The 20,835-nt window shown below is 49.3% G+C and overlaps 1 protein-coding gene across 1 annotated transcript in view; it reads left to right on the forward strand.

The window, feature by feature from the left end:
- The window catches only part of LOC129716394 (ubiquitin carboxyl-terminal hydrolase 25-like), a gene marked incomplete at its 5' end in the record, with an annotated part of 53,624 nt that overhangs the window by 12,737 nt on the left and 20,052 nt on the right, over positions 1-20,835 (forward strand). Inside the window, 3 exons of the mRNA XM_055666269.1 lie at positions 3,775-3,870; positions 17,889-18,067; positions 20,180-20,258. Of these exons, the coding sequence (XP_055522244.1) occupies positions 3,775-3,870; positions 17,889-18,067; positions 20,180-20,258 (354 nt within the window). The remainder of the gene's footprint in view (positions 1-3,774; positions 3,871-17,888; positions 18,068-20,179; positions 20,259-20,835) is intronic.

The raw sequence follows: 20,835 nt of genomic DNA on the forward strand, positions 1-20,835 counted from the left end.
GAACACTCCCATAGAGGGAGTGCAGAGAAGGTTCACCAGACTGATTCCTGGGATGTCAGGACTGTCTTATGAAGAAAGACTGGATAGACTCGGCTTGTACTAGCCAGAATTTAGGAGATTGAGAGGGGATCTTACAGAAACTTACAAAATTCTTAAGGGGTTGGACAGGCTAGATGCAGGAAGATTGTTCCCGATGTTGGGGAAGTCCAGGACAAGGGGTCACAGCTTAAGGATAAGGGGGAAATCCTTTAAAACCGAGATGAGAAGAACTTTTTTCACACACAGAGTGGTGAATCTCTGGAACTCTCTGCCACAGAGGGTAGTTGAGGCCAGTTCATTGGCTATATTTAAGAGGGAGTTAGATGTGGCCCTTGTGGCTAAGGGGATCAGGGGGTATGGAGAGAAGGCAGGTACGGGATACTGAGTTGGATGATCAGCCATGATCATATTGAATGGCGGTGCAGGCTCGAAGGGCCGAATGTCCTACTCCTGCACCTAATTTCTATGTTTCTAAGACAAGAGCACAAAATGCTGCAGTAACTCAGCGGGTCAGGCAGCATCTCTGGAGGGAAGGGATAGGCGACGTTTCGGGTCGAGACCCTTCTTTGTTATTCCCTTTAGTTCAGGCACTGAAGTCTCAAGCGGCAACAACCCGTTGCTTTACAGGTGGTCTCAGTGACGGCACCCCATGAAACTTACCCCCTTGCCCCTGGTACTGGTCCCAGCTGTAGTTTAGTTTAGAGATACAGCGTGGAAAAATGCCCTTCGTCCCGCCGAGCCCACGCCGACCGGCGATCCCCGCACACTAACGCCATCCGAACACACACCGGGGACAATTTACAATTTCACCAAGCCAGTTGACCTGCAAAACCTGGCACGTCTTTGGAGCGCGGGAGGAAACCGGAGCACCCGGCGAAAACCCACGCAGGTCACGGGGAGAACGTGCAAACTCCGTGCAGACAGCACCCGTAATCGGGATCGAACCCGGATCTCTGGCGCGGTGAGGCAGCAACTCTCCCGCTGTGCCCCCGTTGGACGATCACAGTCTATGATAGCTCCCTCCGCTGGTCTAATAGTCTCCCTCCATCAGTTGTCTGGGCTCAGTGAGGAAGAAAGAATCACTCAGCATACATTACCCAACATCTTCCCAGCAAACATATTGATTAGTAGGACTGGATGTTACAATCCTTAAGGTTTTTCACTACAATTGACATTTGGTATCCCTGGGGGTGACCACTCGGTGATTTTGCTACCAATCAGTTGTGTACCTCAACGTCACTGGGTGTTTCGGCCTTTTATCACAAGACACCCTCAGACGAGGCAGGCCCACCGCAGGGTGATCAGACCTGGGTGTGTGTCTTATTGTTAGCCTCTAGATGGTCACGTGGCAGCCCAGGCAGCATCTTTTCTCTTCAGCCACAGCCAGTGACTGCTCCATTCAGCTTTTTCCTTCAACATTAAACAAGAGAGAGACATATATCGAATCTGGGGGGGGGGGAATGCCAGATTTCCCTTTGATGCCATTATCTGGGGGTAATTCTCCAACTTGCTGCTCCACTCCACAATCAGTCTGACGAAGGGTCCCTATCCGAAACGTCACCTATCCATAAGGTCATAAGGAATAGTACAATTAGGCCATTCGGCCCATCAAGTCCACTCTGCCATTCAATCATGGCTGATCCATCTCTCCCTCCTAACCCCATTCTCCTGCCTTCTCCCCATAACCCCTGACACCCGCACTAATCAAGAATCTATCTATCTCTGCCTTGAAAATATCCACTGACTTGGCCTCCACAGCCGTCTGAGGCAAAGAATCCCACAGATTCACCACCCGATGACGAAATAAATTTCTCCTCATCTCCTTCGTAAAGGAACATCCTTTAATTATCCATGTTCTCCAGAGATGCTGCCTGACCCGCTGAGTTACTCCAGCACTTTGTCTCTCTTTATTTTTCCTTTTAAGAATACATCATCCCTCTTTGGGTCAGCTCAGGGAGTAGATCGGGTTAGAGTGCAGAGAGGATTAGGGAGCCAGACATTTGTTTGGACTATTAACTCCGCACTTGAGACACGCTGCACAAAAGCTAAAGTACTATTATCTCCTAGCTGGCCTGAGTAACTGGTTTTGATGCTGCACGTTGTAGGTGTAAGCTGTGAACGCAGTTTCAGGGTTGTGGGGGGGTTGGGAATATAATTGATAGTGAGGGGGAAAAAGATTTGCAGGGGTCTGAACAAGAGGGTTACCCAACACCTCCGCTCAGTTCGCAATAACCAATCTGATCTCCCGGTGGTTCAGCACTTCAACTCCCCCTCCCATTCCCAATCCGACCTTTCTGTCCTGGGCCTCCTCCATGGCCAGAGTGAGTCCCACCGCAAATTGGAGGAGCAGCACCTCATATTTCGCTTGGGCAGTTTACACCCCAGCGGTATGAACATTGACTTCTCCAATTTCAGGTAGTCCCTGCTTTCTCCCTCTTTCCCCTCCCCTTCCCAGCTCTCCCACAGCCCACGGTCTCCGCCTCTTCCTTTCCTATTCCCACCCCCACATCAGTCTGAAGAAGGGTCTCGACCCGAAACGTCGCATTTTCCTTCGCTCCATAGATGCTGCCTCACCCGCTGAGTTTCTCCAGCATTTTTGTCTACCTTCGATTTTTCCAGCATCTGCAGTTCTTTCTTAAACAAAGTGATAGGAGATATTTGTTCAGACAGACAGGTTGGGCTGTCTGATCTTCAGCTATTATGTTATTTTGTCCACCTCTTGTGATCTGCTAGCTGATAGCTTAGACATACACATCTTATTGAGGTGTATAAAATCATGAGAGGGTAGATGCACAGAGTCTCTTGCCCAGAGTAGGTGAATCGAGGACCAGAGGACGCGGGTTTAAGGTGAAGGGGAATTTATTTATAGTAATCTGAGAGGTAAAATCATTTGGCGATTTTTTCGGCGATTGTCGGCATCATTGGCTGACGTTTCAGGTCACCGAAATGTCGCAGCGTGATTTTTCGAATGTCTCAACGTTTCTTTTGTCACCGCTAGATCTCAAAATGTTCAAAATCTTTTGGGGACACTGATATGTCGGCGAAAAAAACCCGGCAAGTGGGACCGGCCGTTTACATTACCACACCTAGGGTGTTGGGTGTGTGGAACGAGCTGCAGTGTCGTTCCACTGAGTGCGTAGTTGAGGCTGGGACTATCCCCAACGTTTCAGAAGCAGGTGGACAGGACAGGTTTGGAGGGATTTGGGCCAAACGCGGGCAGGTGGGACTGGTGTAGCTGGGACATGTTTGCCGGCGTGGACAACTCTGGCCGAAGGGCCTGTTTCCACACTGTATCGCTCTATGACGAAGGAGAGAACCTGATTCAGTGCGAGGTGCGGGCTTTGGTAGAGTGCATGATTGCTCGCATGTTAACGGGACATTCCTGCACTTCACGTCTCCGGCCAAGCTTGTCGCCCATTTCAAGCCTGAATAAAAATCGAGTCGGTCACCCTCCACGCTTCTGTGCATGCTCTAGTTTCTAATAAGCCTTTTAATTATTCCTTTATTGACCGGCAAAGCATACAAAAACCATCGCACTATTCGCCGCTTCCGACTTCGTCGCAATTAAAATCAATTTGATAAATCTGCTTTTTTTTTAAATTAAATCTCATGCTCTTTGTGAATGAATATCTTTTTTTTTTTTTTTGGAACTTGTTGGAATGTTGGAAAATGCATGTGTTTTTGAATAGCTGTGTCCATAACCTGACCTCTCACCCTGAGACCCCTTGTCGGCAGGTCATGTTGACCCCAGCCATGCAGGCCATTATCATGGCCATAGGGAAAGCCAGGAATGTGTATGAGAGACATGGGCCAGAGGCGGGCTTCTTTAAGGTACTCCCTTTTATATTTCATTCTCTGTGGTTAAAACGCTGCTGCCTGCTCTTGCCTGCCTACCTTCCACAGCAATATTGAACCTAGCATTGTGCATTTTTGTCATACTGATCTCTCTCTCTTCAGGCTTGCTACTCACTCCCTTCTCCCTAATCTTTTAAAATCTTATAATGCCTTGCTCATTTTTTCCTCAACTATTATTTCTGCCATTCTGCCACTCTCTAATTTTCCCCCTTCCTCAACCTCCCATATTTTCCCCCTCCCTCTCTTATATTTTACCTCCCTCTCTCCCATTCCCCTTCCCTATTTTACCCCTTCCTCTCCCCCTCCCTTATTTCACGCTCCTTAAATACCCCCTCTCTTACTTTAACCCTCGCTCCCTTATTATTCCACCCCTCTCTTATTTTAACCCTCTCTCCTTCATTTTTTCTCTTTTCCATCTTTTTTTTCCCATCCTCGTTTAATTTACCCCTCAATGGGTTTTACCCCTCCCTCCCTTATTTTTACCCACTCCCTCTATTATTTTCTCCTCATTTTTTCTCATTCGTTTTTCTCATCCCAAACGTATTTTACCCCCCCTCCTTTATTTTACACATCCCCCCCTCCACCATTCCCCCCCCTTCCTCCATCATTCCCCCCTGCCTCCTTCATTCCCCCCCTCCCTCCTTCATTCCCTCCCCCCCCCTCCCTCCTTCATTCCCCCCTCCCTCCTTCATTCCCCCCCTCCCTCCTTCATTCCCCCCCTCCCTCCTTCATTCCCTCCTCCCTCCTTCATTTTCCCCCTCCCTCCTTCATTCCCCCCCTCCCTCCTTCCCTCCATTTCCCCCCTCTCTCGCTTTACGTTTCCATCCTTTCCCTCTTCCCCGTGTTCTGTTCTCAGCCCCGCCATCTCCCTCACCTTCTCCCTTCCACCACACCGTCTTGTCCTCCCCTCCTGTATCACTGCTGCGTCATTCATTGACCCTTACAGTAAACCCAGGGCGTGCAGGAAGGAACTGCAGGTGAAGGAACTGAAACCGAAGATGGACACAAAAAGCCGGAGTAGCTCAGCGGGACAGGCAGCATCTCTGGAGAGAAGGAATGGGCGACGTTCAGAGTCGAGACTGGGGTCGGGGTATGAAGAAGGGTCTCGACCCGAAACGTCGCCCATTCCTTCTCTCCAGAGTAAACCGGTAGCGTCTGGGTGGTGAGGGTGTGATAGACTGCAGAGGCAGGGAAGCAGCCACAAGAACCAGGAACTCCCTGCAGACTCCCCAAGAGACTACTCTTCAGCGGGTGGTTGCCGGGCTGAAGGGACGTTTATAAGTTGGAGGATTTGCCCCACTAGGTGGGAGTGGCAGACGCAGGCAGAGACACCAACCCCACCCAGGGCTAATAGCGGGATATTAAACATTACACGAGTCGCTGAATCGTAACTAAAACACAAACTCATGCATGAATGTGTGCAGCACGGTGGCGCAACAGTCGAGTTGCTGCTTCACAGCGCCAGAGACCCGGTATCCGATCCTGACCACGGGCGCTGTCTGTACAGAGTTTGTACGTTCTCCCCGTGACCCGTGTGGGTTTTCTGCCGGAGCTCCAGTTTCCTCCCACACTCCAGACGGGCAGGTTTTGTCGGCTAATTGGCTTTGTTAAAATTGTACATTTTTCTTAGTATTTGTGGGATAGTATTAATTTACGGGGATCGCTGGTCAGCACGGACTCGGTGGGCCGAAGGGCCTGTTTCCGCGCTGTATCTCTAAACTAAACTAAATTAATCTCACAGGGTCAGGCAACATCTAGTTTAGTTTAGAGACACCGTGCGGAAACAGGCCCTTCGGCCCACCGAGTCCGTGCCGACCAGCGATCCCCACACATTAACACTATAACACTATCCTACACACACCAGGGTCAAGTTTTACATTTTCCAAACCGATTAACCTACAAACCTGCACGCCTTTGGAGTGTGGGAGGAAACCGAAGATCTCGGAGAAAACCCGCGCAGGTCACGGGGAGAACGTGCGAGCTCCCTACAGACAGCACCCGCGGTCGGGATCGAACCCAGATCTCCGGCACTGCTAGCGCTGTACGGCAGCAACTCTACCGCTGCTCCCCCCCCCCCGTGCCACCCTCATCTGTGCAGGGAAATGGACAGGCAACATTTTGGGTCGGGGCGCTTGTTCAGACTGATGGAGTCGGGTGGGGAGAAAGATGGAAGAGAGAGTTACACGTACGCTCCTGCCGGCACCCGGGTGACTAGTGGCCCAAAGAGTCGTACCTTGTTCTGGTCGCCGCTGGATTTTCAACATGTTGAACGTTTACGGCGACCTGTAACGACCTATGACGGGTGTCGGCAGTCGCCAATAAAGTTGCGTAAGTGGGACAGGCCCGTTAGGAGTAGGACAAAGCCTGGTAATGATCGGTGAATGAAAGTGAAGGGAGCAGGGGGGAAGGGGGTGGGATACGAGTAGAAGGGGAAGGGGAGGTGATGGTGGGAGAAGGGAGATAAAATGGGGGGGCTCGGTGATGGGAGGGGTCACGGACAAGTGTAAAGATAAGCTAAAGGGACGGGGAAATGGCAGATAACAGGTCATTGGAGAATTCAATCACCAAAAAAAGACGCAGAGCGCTGGAGTAACTCAGCGGGTCAGGCAGCATCTGTGGAGAACATGGATAGGTGACGTTTCACAGAGTGCTGGAGTAACTCAGCGGGTCAGGCAGCATCTGTGGAGCTCAGGGATAGGTGACGTTTCACAGAGCGCTGGAGTAACTCAGCGGGTCAGGCAGCATCTAAAGCGCTAAGGAAATAGGCAACGTTTTGGGCCGAAACCCTTGCGGGTTTCGGCCCAAAACGTTGCCTATTTCCAGAAGGATTTCGGCCCGAAACGTTGCCTATTTCCTTAGCTCCATAGATGCTGCTGCACCATAACTCAGTGGGTCAGGCAGCATCTGGAGAACATGGATAGGTGACGTTTCACAGAGTGCTGGAGTAACTCAGCGGGTCAGGCAGCATCTGTGGAGAACGTGGATAGGTGACGTTTCACAGAGTGCTGGAGTAACTCAGCGGGTCAGGCAGCATCTATGGCGCTAAGGAAATGGGCAACGTTTTGGGCCGAAACCCATAAAACGTTAACTATTTCCAGAAGGATTTCGGCCCGAAACGTTGCCTATTTCCTTAGCTCCATAGGTGCTCCATAGATGGGCAGAGATTAAAGCAGGTGTATGGCAGAGTTGAAAATTGTGAAGCCAGGGGAAGGGATGGTCTTGATTCACGATTAGTCCGGGTGTCGGGAGTTACGGGGAGAAGGCAGGAGAGGGGCTGAGAGGGAGAGGTGATTGAATGGCAGAATAGACTGGATGGGCCGAACGGCCTACTTCTGCTCCTAGGACGTGTGAATGTAAGAGGTGATGAAGGGGAGAAATAGAAGTTAGTCCAATTTGGGCACGGGGAGGGGGGGGATTGGATTGGGGGCAGAGGGAGGAGTGGGGAAGGGGGGACAGGAGAGAGGTTCCGTCAAATGCTCATGTTGGTTTGGAAGCTACCCAAGTGGAAGATGAGGTGCAGTGTGTGCGGGACCTCACTCCAGCAATGTCGAAGGCCAAGGACACGAGTACCTTTTCACCAGGATCGTCACACTTTAGACTTTCCTTGGGACGCTCTTTCAGGAAGGAGATGAGAATGTCTTTAAGGCAGACAAAAATGCTGGAGAAACTCAGCGGGTGCGGCAGCATCTATGGAGCGAAGGAAATAGGCGACGTTTCGGGCCGAAACTCCTTCTTCAGACTGATGTGGGGAGGATGTTTCCACTAGTGGGAGAGTCTAGGACCAGAGGTCACGGCCTCAGAATTAACGGAAGTTCCTTTAGGAAGGAGATGAGGAGGAACTTCTTTAATCAGAGGGCGGTGAATCTGTGGAATTCTTTGCCACGGAAGGCTGTGGAGGCCAAGTCAGTGGATATATTTAAGGCAGAGATAGATAGATTCTTGATTAGTACGGGGTGTCAGGGGTTATGTGATGAAGGCAGGAGAATGGGGTTAGGAGAGGTAGAACAGCCATGATTGAATGGCGGAGTAGACTTGATGGGCCGAATGGCCTAATTTGGCTCCTATCACACATGACCTTATGACCTTCCTTCATTAACTCACTCTTTCTTGCATTCCTATCCCCTTTCTCTCTCGCTCTCTCTCTGTCTCTCTCGCTCTCTCTCTCTCCCTCCCTCTCTCCCTCTCGTCTCGCCGGCCCCCACCCACACGCAAATTGGAGCAATTAGTATGATGAACGATTGCCCTCGATGCATTATTGATCAGCCTGAATATAGACATCAAAATGTTGGAACATTAACTGGAGGGTGCCTAATGTTCCAGGAACGATAAATTCCGCCACTTGCCCTTGCACTCAACGCTGACTTTTTTGCGTTTTTGGCGCGATCAATAATTTGTGGGGTTTAAAAGCAAAGAGGCAATGCACGATTTACGAGTTCACTATTGCTCTTAGATTACGTTAGGCGACTTCGACGAATACTAATCTGTCGTCGTGGTCAATAATTCATCTACCTGCGGCACTTCTGATTCCGAGTTTCACGCAAAGTATTTGTTCGATTGTGTGTGTGGGTCACAAAATGTTTTCAGGAGATAGTGGTTCGTAGATTCTCTCCAGTAGGTCCCTTCCTTAAACATAGAAACATAGAAATTAGGTGCAGGAGTAGGCCATTCGGCCCTTCGAGCCTGCACCGCCATTCAATATGATCATGGCTGATCATCCAACTCAGTATCCCGTACCTGCCTTCTCTTCATACCCTCTGATCCCCTTAGCCACAAGGGCCACATCTAACTCCCTCTTAAATATAGCCAATGAACTGGCCTCGACTACCCTCTGCGGCAGAGAGTTCCAGAGATTCACCACTCTCTGTGTGAAAAAAGTTCTTCTCATCTCGGTTTTAAAGGATTTCCCCCTTATCCTTAAGCTGTGACCCCTTGTCCTGGACTTCCCCAACATCGGGAGCAATCTTCCTGCATCTAGCCTGTCCAACCCCTTAAGAATTTTGTAAGTTTCTATAAGATCCCCTCTCAATCTCCTAAATTCTAGAGAGTATAAACCAAGTCTATCCAGTCTTTCTTCATAAGGCAGTCCTGACATCCCAGGAATCAGTCTGGTGAATCTTCTCTGCACTCCCTCTATGGCAATAATGTCCTTCCTCAGATTTGGAGACCACCTTCATCTTCATTGCTGAAGTCCATCGGTTTGTGTGGTACCACGCCTTAGTCCTCAGCTTTGGAATCACCAAGTGCCCCCAAGATAGATAGGGAGTTAAGCACAAGGCAACACATTGTCACAGCGGTAGAGTTGCTGCCTTACAGCGCCAGAGACCCGGGTTCGATCCTGACTACGGGTGCTGTCTGCAAGGCCTTTGCACGTCCTTCCCGTGGCCCTCGTGGGTTTTCCCCAGGTGCTCCGGTTTCCTCACACACTGCAAAGACGTGCAGGTTTGTAGGTGAATTGACTTGTAGGTAAAATTGTAAATTGTCCCTCGTGTGTGTAGGATAGTGCAAGTGGGCTCGGTGGGCCGAAGGGCCTGTTTCCATGCCGTGCCTCGAGAGTTTAAATGGCAACCTCGATGCAGTTTACAACAACTTAATTCCAATTTAATTTGCAGTCAAGAGAGAGCTAGATGGGGCTCTAACAGATAGCAGTCAGGGGATATGGGGAGAAGGCAGGAACGGGGTACTGATTGGGGATGATCGGCCATGATCACATTGAATGGCGGTGCTGGCTCGAAGGGCCGAATGGCCTACTCCTGCACCTATTGTCTATTGTCTATTACAGGGAGTGTGTGGCGCTAGTGTGGAATGATTGATGTATGGTCGGCATACACTCTGTGGGCCGAATGGCCTGTGCCCATGCTGTATCTCTGAACTAAACCCTGGTTTGAGAAAATGTGTTGGAAAGGACTGCAGATGCTGGTTTACACCGAAGATAGACACACATTGCTGGAGTAACTCAGCGGGACAGGCGGCATCTCTGGAGAGCAGGAACGGGTGAAGTTTCGGGTCGGGATCCTTCTTCAGGACCGAGGGTCAGGGGAGAGGGAGTCACGGAGATAAGGAGGGGTAAGGTGCGAAGACAGGCGGCATTCTTAAGGGGTTGAACAGGCTAGATGCAGGAAGATTGTTCCCGATGTTGGGGAAGTCCAGGACAAGGGGTCACAGCTTAAGGATAAGGGGGAACTCCTTTAAAACCGAGATGAGAAGAACTTTTTTCACACAGAGAGTGGTGAATCTCTGGAACTCTCTGCCACAGAGGGTAGTTGAGGCCACAGTTCATTGGCTATATTTAAGAGGGAGTTAGATGTGGCCCTTGTGGCTAAAGGGGATCAGGGGGTATGGAGAGAAGGCAGGTACGGGATACTGAGTTGGATGATCAGCCATGATCATATTGAATGGCGGTGCAGGCTCGAAGGGCCGAATGGCCTACTCCTGCACCTAATTTCTATGTTTCTATCTCCGGAGAGAAAGAATTATCGGGTCCGCAGAAGGGCCTCGACCTGAAACGTCACCTATTCCTTTTGTTTTTCCATAGAAGCTGCCTGTCCCGCTGAGTTACTCCGGCGTCTTTGTGTCTTATCTTCGCTGTAAACCAGCATCTGCAGTTCCTTCCTCTGCCTCTTCCAACGAAGCCCTTGCTTGCTATAAAATTCTGAACCTTCCGAAATACATTATGCATGCATGCATCCACTTGGGCCTTCATAACTGGTGGCTCCCTTGCTCAGACTTCTATCAGATTCAGTTGAAAAGTCATTTTTGTTTCCAGGCACACGTCTATGCCAGCAGACTTCAATCCTGTCAAAACAGGATGTATTTAAACTGAAATCCAAGAATATACACCTCTATACGCCGACAAACTAAACCAATCTGGGGTCCCATCCAGGAGACGTTGATTAATAACTGCCCTTGATGGATGTTTGACTGAAGGTCTTTGATTCTAAGAGGCAGGCAAAAGTTGACTGGGCATCAAAATAACAAAATGCTTCAGACACTGAGTGGATGTGGAGAGAATGTCTCCCCTAGTGGGAGAGTCCGGGACCAGAGGCCGCAGCCTCAGAATTAAAGGACGTTCCTTTGGGAAGGAGATGAGGAGGAATTTCTTTAGTCAGAGGGTGGTGAATCTGTGGAATCAATAGGCAATAGGTGCAGGAGTAGGACATTCGGCCCTTCGAGCCAGCACCGCCATTCAATGTGATCATGGCTGATCATCCCTAATCAGTACCCCGTTCCTGCCTTCTCCCCATATCCCCTGACTCCGCTATTTTTAAGAGCCCTATCTAGCTCTCTCTTGAAAGCATCCAGAGAATCTGCCTCCACCGCCCTCTGAGGCAGAGAATTTCACAGACTCACCACTCTCTGTGAGAAAAAAATGTTTCCTCGTCTCCGTTCTAAATGGCTTACTCCTTATTCTTAAACTGTGTGGCCCCTGGTTCTGGACTCCCCCAACATCGGGAACATGTTTCCTGCCTTTAGCTTGTCCAAGCTCTTAACAATCTTATATGTTTCAATGATATATCCTCTCATCCTTCTAAACTCCAGAGTGTACAAGCCCAGCTGCTCCATTCTCTCAGCATATGACAGTCCCGCCATCCCGGGAATTCTTTGCCACAGACGGCTGTGGAGGCCACAAGTCAGCGGATATTTTCAAGGCAGAGATTGATAGGTTCTTGATTAGTACAGGTGCCAGGGGTTACGGGGAGAAGGCAGGAGAATGGAGTTAGCAGGGAGAGATAGATCGGCCATGATTGAATGGCGGAGTAGACTTGATGGGCCGAGTTGCCTAATTCTGCCCCTATCACGTGACCTTATACCCGGGTAAGGCAATATCTGTGGAAAGAGAAAGAGAATGAATGTTTACGGCTGAACATCATTTGTCAGACTGTAAAAGATAGAGAGCAGGTTTGTTTTAGTTTAAAGATACAGCATGGAAACAGGCCCTTCGGCCCACGGAAGTCATGCGAGGAATAGATTGGGCAGATGCACATTCTCTTGCCCAGAGTAGGTGAATTTGAGGACAAAGGGTTTAAGGTGAAGTGGAAAAGATTTAATAGGAACCTGAGGGGCAACTCTTTCACACAAAGGGTGGTGGGTGTATGGGACAAGCTGCTGGAGGAGGTCATAGAAACATAGAAATTAGGTGCAGGAGTAGAGGCCATTCGGCCCTTCGAGCCTGCGCCGCCATTCAATATGATCATAGCTGATCATCCAACTTAGTATCCCGTACCTGCCTTCTCTCCATACCCTCTGATCCCCTTAGCCACAAGGGCCACACCTAACTCCCTCATAAATATAGCCAATGAACTGGCCTCGACTACCCTCTGTGGCAGAGAGTTCCAGAGATTCACCACTCTCTGTGTGAAAAATGTTCTTCTCATCTCGGTTTTAAAGGATTTCCCCCTTATCCTTAAGCTGTGACCCCTTGTCCTGGACTTCCCCAACATCGGGAACAATCTTCCTGCATCTATCCTGTCCAACCCCTTAAGAATTTTGTAAGTTTCTATAGATCCCCTCTCAATCTCCTAAATTCTAGAGAGTATAAACCAAGTCTATCCAGTCTTTCTTCATAAGACAGTCCTGACATCCCAGGAATCAGTCTGGTGAACCTTCTCTGCACTCCCTCTATGGCAATAATGTCCTTCCTCAGATTTGGAGACCAAAACTGCACGCAATACTCCAGGTGTGGTCTCACCAAGACCCTGTACAACTGCAGTAGAACCTCCCTGCTCCTATACTCAAATCCTTTTGCTATGAAAGCTAACATACCATTCGCTGTGGTCGTTGTGGAAGGGACTATCCCAAAGTTTAAGGAACAGTTAGACATGGATGGGACAGGTTTGGCGGGATGTGGGCCAAATGCGGGCGGGTGGGACTAGTGTAGCTGGGACATGTTGGTTGGTTGGGATTGTTTCCACCCTGTATCACTCCATGGCTCCACGCCGACCATCGATCACCCATTCACACCAGTTCAATGTTATCCCACTTCCTCATCCTCTCTGCCATTCACTGCGTACAGATACAGGATAAAGGGAATAACGTTTAGTGCAAGGTAAATAGTCCGAGGGTGACCAATGCGGTAGAGAGAAGGACCGCTCTCTAGTTGGTGGTAGGGGTGGTTCACTTGCCCGATAACAGCTGGGAAGAAACTGTCCCTGAATCTGGAGGTGTGCGTTGTCACACTTCTGTGCCTTTTGCCCGGCGGGAGAGGGGAGAAGAGGGAGTGGCCGGGACGATCGTGCCGGTGGCTTTGTCGAGGCAGCCTGAGGTGGAAATCGAGTCACTGAAAGGGAGACACAAAACGCTGGAGTAACTCAGCGCGACAGGCAGCGTCTCTGGAGAGGAGGAACGGGCAAAGTTTCGGGTCAAGACCCTTCTTCAGACTGAATGGAAGAGAGGATGGTTTGTGCGTCCAAGTTACCAGCGTACAGGTCACTCGAAGTGTACAGCATAATTCAAGCACGGCAGCCCAACCTGCCTGCTCTGATAAACATTTATTATCATTTTGAGTAACCATATTGTTCAGACCCCTTCAAATCTCCCCCCCCCATCTCAATTATATCTCCAAACTCCCTAAATCTGCTGTTAAATGATTCATTCAAAGCTTACACCTACAAGATAAACTGGCCACTAAACCCAACTAGTCAGTAACAGTACTTTAGCTTTTGTGTAGCGTGTCTCAAGTGCGGAGTTAGGAATTCAAAGAGATGTCTGGCTCCCTAATCTTATCTGCACTCTAACCCGATCTACTCCCTGAGCCTAACTGAGGAAGGATTAATTTAACATAGAAACGTAGAAAATCGGTGCAGCAGGCAGCATTCGAGCCAGCACCGCCATTCAATGTGATCATCACTGATCATCCACAATCAGTATCCCGTTCCTGCCTTCTCCCCATATCCCTTGATTCCGCTAGCCCTAAGAGCTCTATCGAACTCTCATTTGAATACATCCAGTGGATCGGCCTCCACTGCCATCTGAGGCGGAGAGTTCCACAGATTCACAACTCTCTGGGTGAAAACGTTTTCCCTCATCTCAGTTGTAAATGGTCTACCCCTTATTCTTAAACTGTGTGGCCCCTGGTTCTGGACTCCCCCAACACTGGGAATATGTTTCTTGCCTCTAGCGTGTTCAATCCCTTAATAATTGTATATGTTTCTGTGTCATTCCCTCTCATCCTTCTAAATGCCAGAGCCCAGCCGCTCCATTCTTTCATCATATGACAGTCCCGCCATCCCGGGAATTAACTTTGTGAACCTACGCTGCACTCCCTCAATAGCAAGAATGTCCCTTCCTCAAATTAGGGGACCAAAACTGCACACAATACTCCAGGTGTGGTCTCACTAGGGCCTTATACAACTGCAGAAGGACCTCTTTGCTCCTATACTCAACTCCTCTTGTTATAAAGGCCAACATGCCATTAGCTTTCATCACTGCCTGCTGTACCTGCATGTTTACATGTTCTAGAGTAACTCAGCAAGTCAGACAGGACATCAGTTCTGGTTAGGTGACCTTTTGGGTCAGGATCTTCCTCAGACTGATTGACCTAGCTTCAATCAGTCTGAAGATAGATTTCGACCAGAAATGTCACCTATATCCATGTTCTCCAGAGATGCTGCCTGACCCGCTGAGTTACTCCAGCACTCTGTGAAACGTCACCTATCCATGTTCTCCACAGATGCTGCCTGACCCACTGAGTTATGGTGCAGCAGCATCTATGGAGCTAAGGAAATAGGCAACGTTTCGGGCCGAAATCCTTCTGGAAATAGGCAACGTTTTGGGCCGAAACCCTTACGGGTTTCGGCCCAAAACGTTGCCTATTTCCTTAGCGCCTTAGATGCTGCCTGACCCGCTGAGTTACTCCAGCACTCTGTGAAACGTCACCTATCCATGTTCTCCACAGATGCTGCCTGACCCGCTGAGTTACTCCAGCGCTCTGTGAAACGTCACCTATCCATGTTCTCCACAGATGCTGCCTGACCCGCTGAGTTACTCCAGCACTCTGTGAAACGTCACCTATCCATGTTCTCCACAGATGCTGCCTGACCCGCTGAGTTACTCCAGCACTCTGTGAAACGTCACCTATCCATGTTTCTCCACAGATGCTGCCTGACCTGCTGAGTTACTCCAGCACTCTGTGCCCTTTTGTGTAAAACCAGCACCTGGAGCGCAGGAGGATGAGGGGGTGATCTTATAGAGGTGTACAAAACCACGAGAGGAATAGATCGGGTAGATACACAGAGTCTCTTGCCAAGAGTAGGTGAATCGAGAACCAGTGGACATAGGTTTGAGGTGAGAGGGGGGGGAAGATTTAATAGGAATCTGAGGGGTAACTTTTCCACACTAAGGATGGTGGGTGTATGGAACAAGCTGCCAGAGGAGATAGTTGAGGCTGGGACTATCCCAACGTTTAAGAAACATTTAGATAGGCACATGGGTATGACAGGTTTAGAGGGATATGGGTTGGCCGGCATGGGCAAGCTGGGCCGAAGGGCCTGTTTCCACACTGTGTGATTCTGTGACTGTGACCCTGTTACTCTATGTCTCCGTGACTGTGTGACTTTGTGTCTGTGTCTCTCTGTATCACTGTGACACTGTGTCTCTGTGACTCTGTGTCTCTGTGACTGTGTCTCTGTGACTGTGTCTCTGTGACTGTGTCTCTGTGACTGTGTCTCTGTGACTGTGACTGTGTCTCTGTGACTGTGTCTCTGTGACTGTGACTGTGTCTCTGTGACTGTGACTGTGTCTCTGTGACTGTGTCTCTGTGTGTCTCTGTGACTGTGTCTCTGTGACTGTGTCTCTGTGTGTCTCTGTGACTGTGTCTCTGTGTGTCTCTGTGACTGTGTCTCTGTGACTGTGTCTCTGTGACTGTGTCTCTGTGACTGTGTCTCTGTGTCTCTGTGACTGTGTCTCTGTGACTCTGTCTCTGTGTCTGTGACTGTGTCTCTGTGACTGTGTCTCTGTGTCTCTGTCTGTGTCTCTGTGTCTGTGTCTCTGTGTGACTGTGTCTCTGTGTCTGTGTCTCTGTGTCTGTGTCTCTGTGACTGTGTCTCTGTGTCTGTGACTGTGTCTCTGTGACTGTGTCTCTGTCTCTGTGTCTGTGACTGTGTCTCTGTGACTGTGTCTCTGTGTCTGTGTCTCTGTGACTGTGTGTCTGTGTGTGTCTCTGTGTGTCTGTGACTGTGTCTCTGTGACTGTGTCTCTGTGTCTCTGTGTCTGTGTCTCTGTGACTGTGTCTCTGTGTCTCTGTGTCTCTGTCTCTGTGTCTCTGTGACTGTGTGTCTCTGTGTCTCTGTGTCTCTGTGTCTCTGTGACTGTGTCTCTGTGACTGTGTCTGTGTCTCTGTGTCTCTGTGACTGTGTCTCTGTGACTGTGTCTCTGTGTCTCTGTGACTGTGTCTCTGTGACTGTGTCTCTGTGACTGTGTCTCTGTTGTCTGTGTCTGTCTCTGTCTCTGTCTCTGTGATTCTGTGTCTCTGTGACTGTGTCTCTGTGTCTGTGTCTCTGTGACTGTGTGTCTGTGTCTGTGTCTCTGTGTCTCTGTGACTGTGTCTCTGTGACTCTGTCTCTGTGTCTCTGTGACTGTGTCTCTGTGACTGTGTGACTGTGTCTCTGTGTCTGTGTCTCTGTGACTGTGTCTCTGTGACTGTGTCTCTGTGTCTCTGTCTCTCTGACTGTCTCTGTGTCTCTGTGACTGTGTCTCTGTGTCTCTGACTGTCTCTGTGACTGTGTGTCTGTGTCTCTGTGACTGTGTCTCTTCTGTGTGACTGTGTCTCTGTGACTGTGTCTCTGTGACTCTGATTCTCTGTGACTGTGTCTCTGTGACTGTGTCTCTGTGACTGTGTCTCTGTGTCTGTGTCTCTGTGACTGTGTCTCTGTGTCTCTGTCTCTGTGTGTCTCTGTGTCTCTGTGACTGTGTCTCTGTGTCTCTGTGTGACTGTGTCTCTGTGACTGTGTGTCTGTGTCTCTGTGACTGTGTCTCTGTCTGTGTGACTGTGTCTCTGTGACTGTGTCTCTGTGACTGTGTCTCTGTGACTGTGTCTCTGTGACTGTGTCTCTGTGTCTGTGTCTCTGTGACTGTCTCTGTGTGTCTCTGTGTCTGTGTGTCTGTGACTGTGTCTCTGTGACTGTGTCTCTGTGACTGTGTCTCTGTGACTGTGTCTCTGTGACTGTGTCTCTGTGTCTCTGTGACTCTGTGTCTCTGTGACTGTGTCTCTGTGGCTGTGTCTCTGTGTCTCTGTGTCTCTGTGTCTCTGTGACTGTGTCTCTGTGACTGTGTCTCTGTGTCTCTGACTGTGTCTCTGTGACTGTGTCTCTGTGACTGTGTCTCTGTGACTGTGTCTCTGTGTGTCTGTGTCTCTGTGACTGTGTCTCTGTGTCTCTGTGTCTCTGTGTCTGTGTCTCTGTGACTGTGTGTCTGTGACTGTCTCTGTGTCTCTGTGACTGTGTCTCTGTGACTGTGTCTCTGTGACTGTGTCTCTGTGACTGTGTCTCTGTGTCTCTGTCTCTGTGACTGTGTCTCTGTGACTGTGTCTCTGTGACTGTGTCTCTGTGACTGTGTCTCTGTGACTGTGTCTCTGTGTCTCTGTGACTGTGTGTCTCTGTGACTGTGTCTCTGACTGTGTCTCTGTGTCTGTGTCTCTGTGTCTGTGTCTCTGTGACTGTGTCTCTGTGACTGTGTCTCTGTGTCTGTGTCTCTGTGTCTCTGTGTCTCTGTGTCTGTGTCTCTGTGACTGTGTCTCTGTGACTGTGTCTCTGTGTCTGTGTCTCTGTGTCTCTGTCTCTGTGTCTATGTGACTGTGTCTCTGTGACTGTCTCTGTCTCTGTGACTGTGTCTCTGTGACTGTGTCTCTGTGACTGTGACTGTGTCTCTGTGACTGTGACTGTGTCTCTGTGACTGTGTCTCTGTGACTGTGTCTCTGTGACTGTTGTGACTGTGTCTCTGTGACTGTGTCTGTGTCTCTGTGACTGTGACGTTCTGAACGCATGTATTTCCTCTGCCTGCAGGCATTTACAGCGGAGTATTCGCGCCTGGTCAGACTGGCACAGGAGGACACCACCCTGGACAACGACAACCGGCTAAAGCACGTGGTGGTTTACCTGCTCCACAATGAAGCGCCGAAGAAGATCATAGAGAGGACGCTGCTCGAGCAGTTTGCTGATCGGAACCTCACGTTTGATGAAAGGTATTTTTTTTAAAGGGTGGTTTTTTTTTCCAGAGGTACAGCGCGGAAACATAGAAACATAGAAATTAGGTGCAGGAGTAGAGGCCATTCGGCCCTTCGAGCCTGCACCGCCATTCAATACGATCATGGCTGATCATCCAACTCAGTATCCCGTACCTGCCTTCTCTCCATACCCCCTGATCCCTTTAGCCACAAGAATAGAATAGAATAGAATAGTTTCTTTATTGTCATTGTAACATGAACCATGTACAACGAAATTTAAAATGTCAGCCAGTCAGTGCAGCATTCAAACATTTCTAAAAGCTAGCGATACATACAATTTAAAATAATAAAGATAAACAACTAAATAAATATCACGAACAAAGCAGGCATACACACCCAACCCTCCATCCTTCTGTCGATTCCACAGTTACCACAGTCCCTTAGTCTGTATCGCCCCTGCGTTCCTTGGCGGCTACATTTAGAGCTTTTATAGCAGTGGGGTAAAAACTGTTTTTTAGTCTATTTGTCCTTGTCCTTGTAGATCTGTACCGTCTGCCTGACAAGGGCCACATCTAACTCCCTCTTAAATATAGCCAATGAACTGTGGCCTCAACTACCTTCTGTGGCAGAGAATTCCAGAGATTCACCACTCTCTGCGTGAAAAATCTTTTCCTCATCTCGGTCCTAAAGGATATCCCCTTTATCCTTAAACTGTGTGACCCCTTGCCCTGGACTCCCCCAACATCGGGAACCATTTTCCTGCATCTAGACTGAGCAACCCCTTGACAGGCCCACCTCGACCAGCGATCGCCCCCGTACACTAGCACTATCGCCCACATCCTATTCTTTTCACTGTACCTCGATACACGTGACAATAAACTGAACTAAATGAGACTAGGAACAATTTACAGAAGCCAATTACCCCACAAATCGTCACGTCTTTGGAGTGCGGGAGGAAACCGGAGCACCCGGAGAAAACCCCATGGGGAGAACGTACAGATCATTGTCGGTGAAGTCATGGTGGCGCAGCGGTAGAGTTGTTGCCTCGCTGCTCCAACCACCCAGGATCGATGCTGACTACGGATGCTGACTATGTGGAGTTTGCACGTTCTCCCCGTGACCACGTGGTTTTTCTCCGGGTGCTCCGGTTTCCTCCCACATTCCAAAGACGTGCAGGTTAATTTGTAGGTTAATTGGCTTCTGTAAATTGGCCCAAGTGTGTGTCGGTTAGAACTAGTATACGGGATGATCGCTGGTCGACGTGGGCCAAAAGGCCTGCTTATATGCTTTATCTCATGGAAACGTAGAATATAGGTGCAGAAGTAGGCCATTCGGCCCTTCGAGCCTGCACCGCCATTCAATATGATCATGGCTGATCATCCAACTTGACCACCCATCTCGAAATAAAACATAATATTTACCATGGAGTAATGGATGACATTTTGGGTCGAGACCCTTCTTCAGATGGATTCACTCATTCCTTCTCTCCAGCGATGCCACTGCTGAGTTACGGGCCTGTCCCACTTAGGATAGGCTGTCGCTGAGGTGTCGCCTGTATGGTCGTGAGTAGTGAATAGACAATAGCTAATAGGTGCAGGAGTAGACCATTCAGCCCTTCGAGCCAGCACCGCCATTCAATGTGATCATGGCTGATCATCCCCAATCAGTACCCCGTTCCTGCCTTCTCCCCATATCCCCGAGTCCCGAACCAGGGGCCACACAGTCTCAGAATAAAAGGGAGGCCATTTAAGACTGAGGTGAGAAAAAACTTTTTCACCCAGAGAGTTGTGAATTTGTGGAATTCCCTGCCACAGAGGGCAGTGGAGGCCAAATCACTGGATGGATTTAAGAGAGAGTTTGATAGAGCTCTAGGGGCTGGTGGAATCAAGGGATATGGGGAGAAGGCAGGCACGGGTTATTGATTGGGGACGATCAGCCGTGATCACGATGAATGGCGGTGCTGGCTCGAAGGGCCGAATGCACCTATTCTCTATGTTTCTATAATATTTACCATGTTCACCTGCATGACAGCGAGCTGCTTTGTGATATCTTTGAGGCAGAAGTGTATGTAACTTTGATTTTGCCGTTTTGATTTTGAGACTTATCCATTCCGTGATTGATCTGTTCCAGATGCCGCAGTGTGATGAAAATTGCCCGGGCCAAACTCGAGTTAATCAAACCTAAGGAAGTCAACATGGAGGAGTACGAGGTCAGTGTGTTGGTGTGGATTGAAAGTTAATTATCGTATAGAAAATAGACGCCATTAATTGTGACCGCGTGGGTTTTCTCCGGGCGCTCCGGTTTCCTCCCGCATTCCATGGACGTGCAGGTTTGTCGGCCAATTAGAAACATAGAAATTAGGTGCAGGAGTAGGCCATTCGGCCCTTCGAGCCTGCACCGCCATTCAATATGATCATGGCTCATCATCCAACTCAGTATCCCGTACCTGCCGTCTCTCCATACCCTCTGATCCCTCTTAACTCCCTCTTAAATATAGCCAATGAACTGGCCTCGACTACCCTCTGCGGCAGAGAGTTCCAGAGATTCACCACTCTCTGTGTGAAAAAAGTTCTTCTCATCTCAGTTTTAAAGGATTTCCCCCTTATCCTTAAGCTGTGACTCCTTATCCTGGACTTCCCCAACATCGGGAGCAATCTTCCTGCATCTAGCCTGTCCAACCCCTTAAGAATTTTGTAAGTTTCTATAAGATCCCCTCTCAATCTCCTAAATTCTAGAGAGTATAAACCAAGTCTATCCAGTCTTTCTTCATAAGACAGTCCTGACAT

Source organism: Leucoraja erinacea, unplaced genomic scaffold (genome assembly GCF_028641065.1).
Source record: "Leucoraja erinacea ecotype New England unplaced genomic scaffold, Leri_hhj_1 Leri_226S, whole genome shotgun sequence".
NCBI classification, from domain to species: domain Eukaryota; kingdom Metazoa; phylum Chordata; class Chondrichthyes; order Rajiformes; family Rajidae; genus Leucoraja; species Leucoraja erinaceus.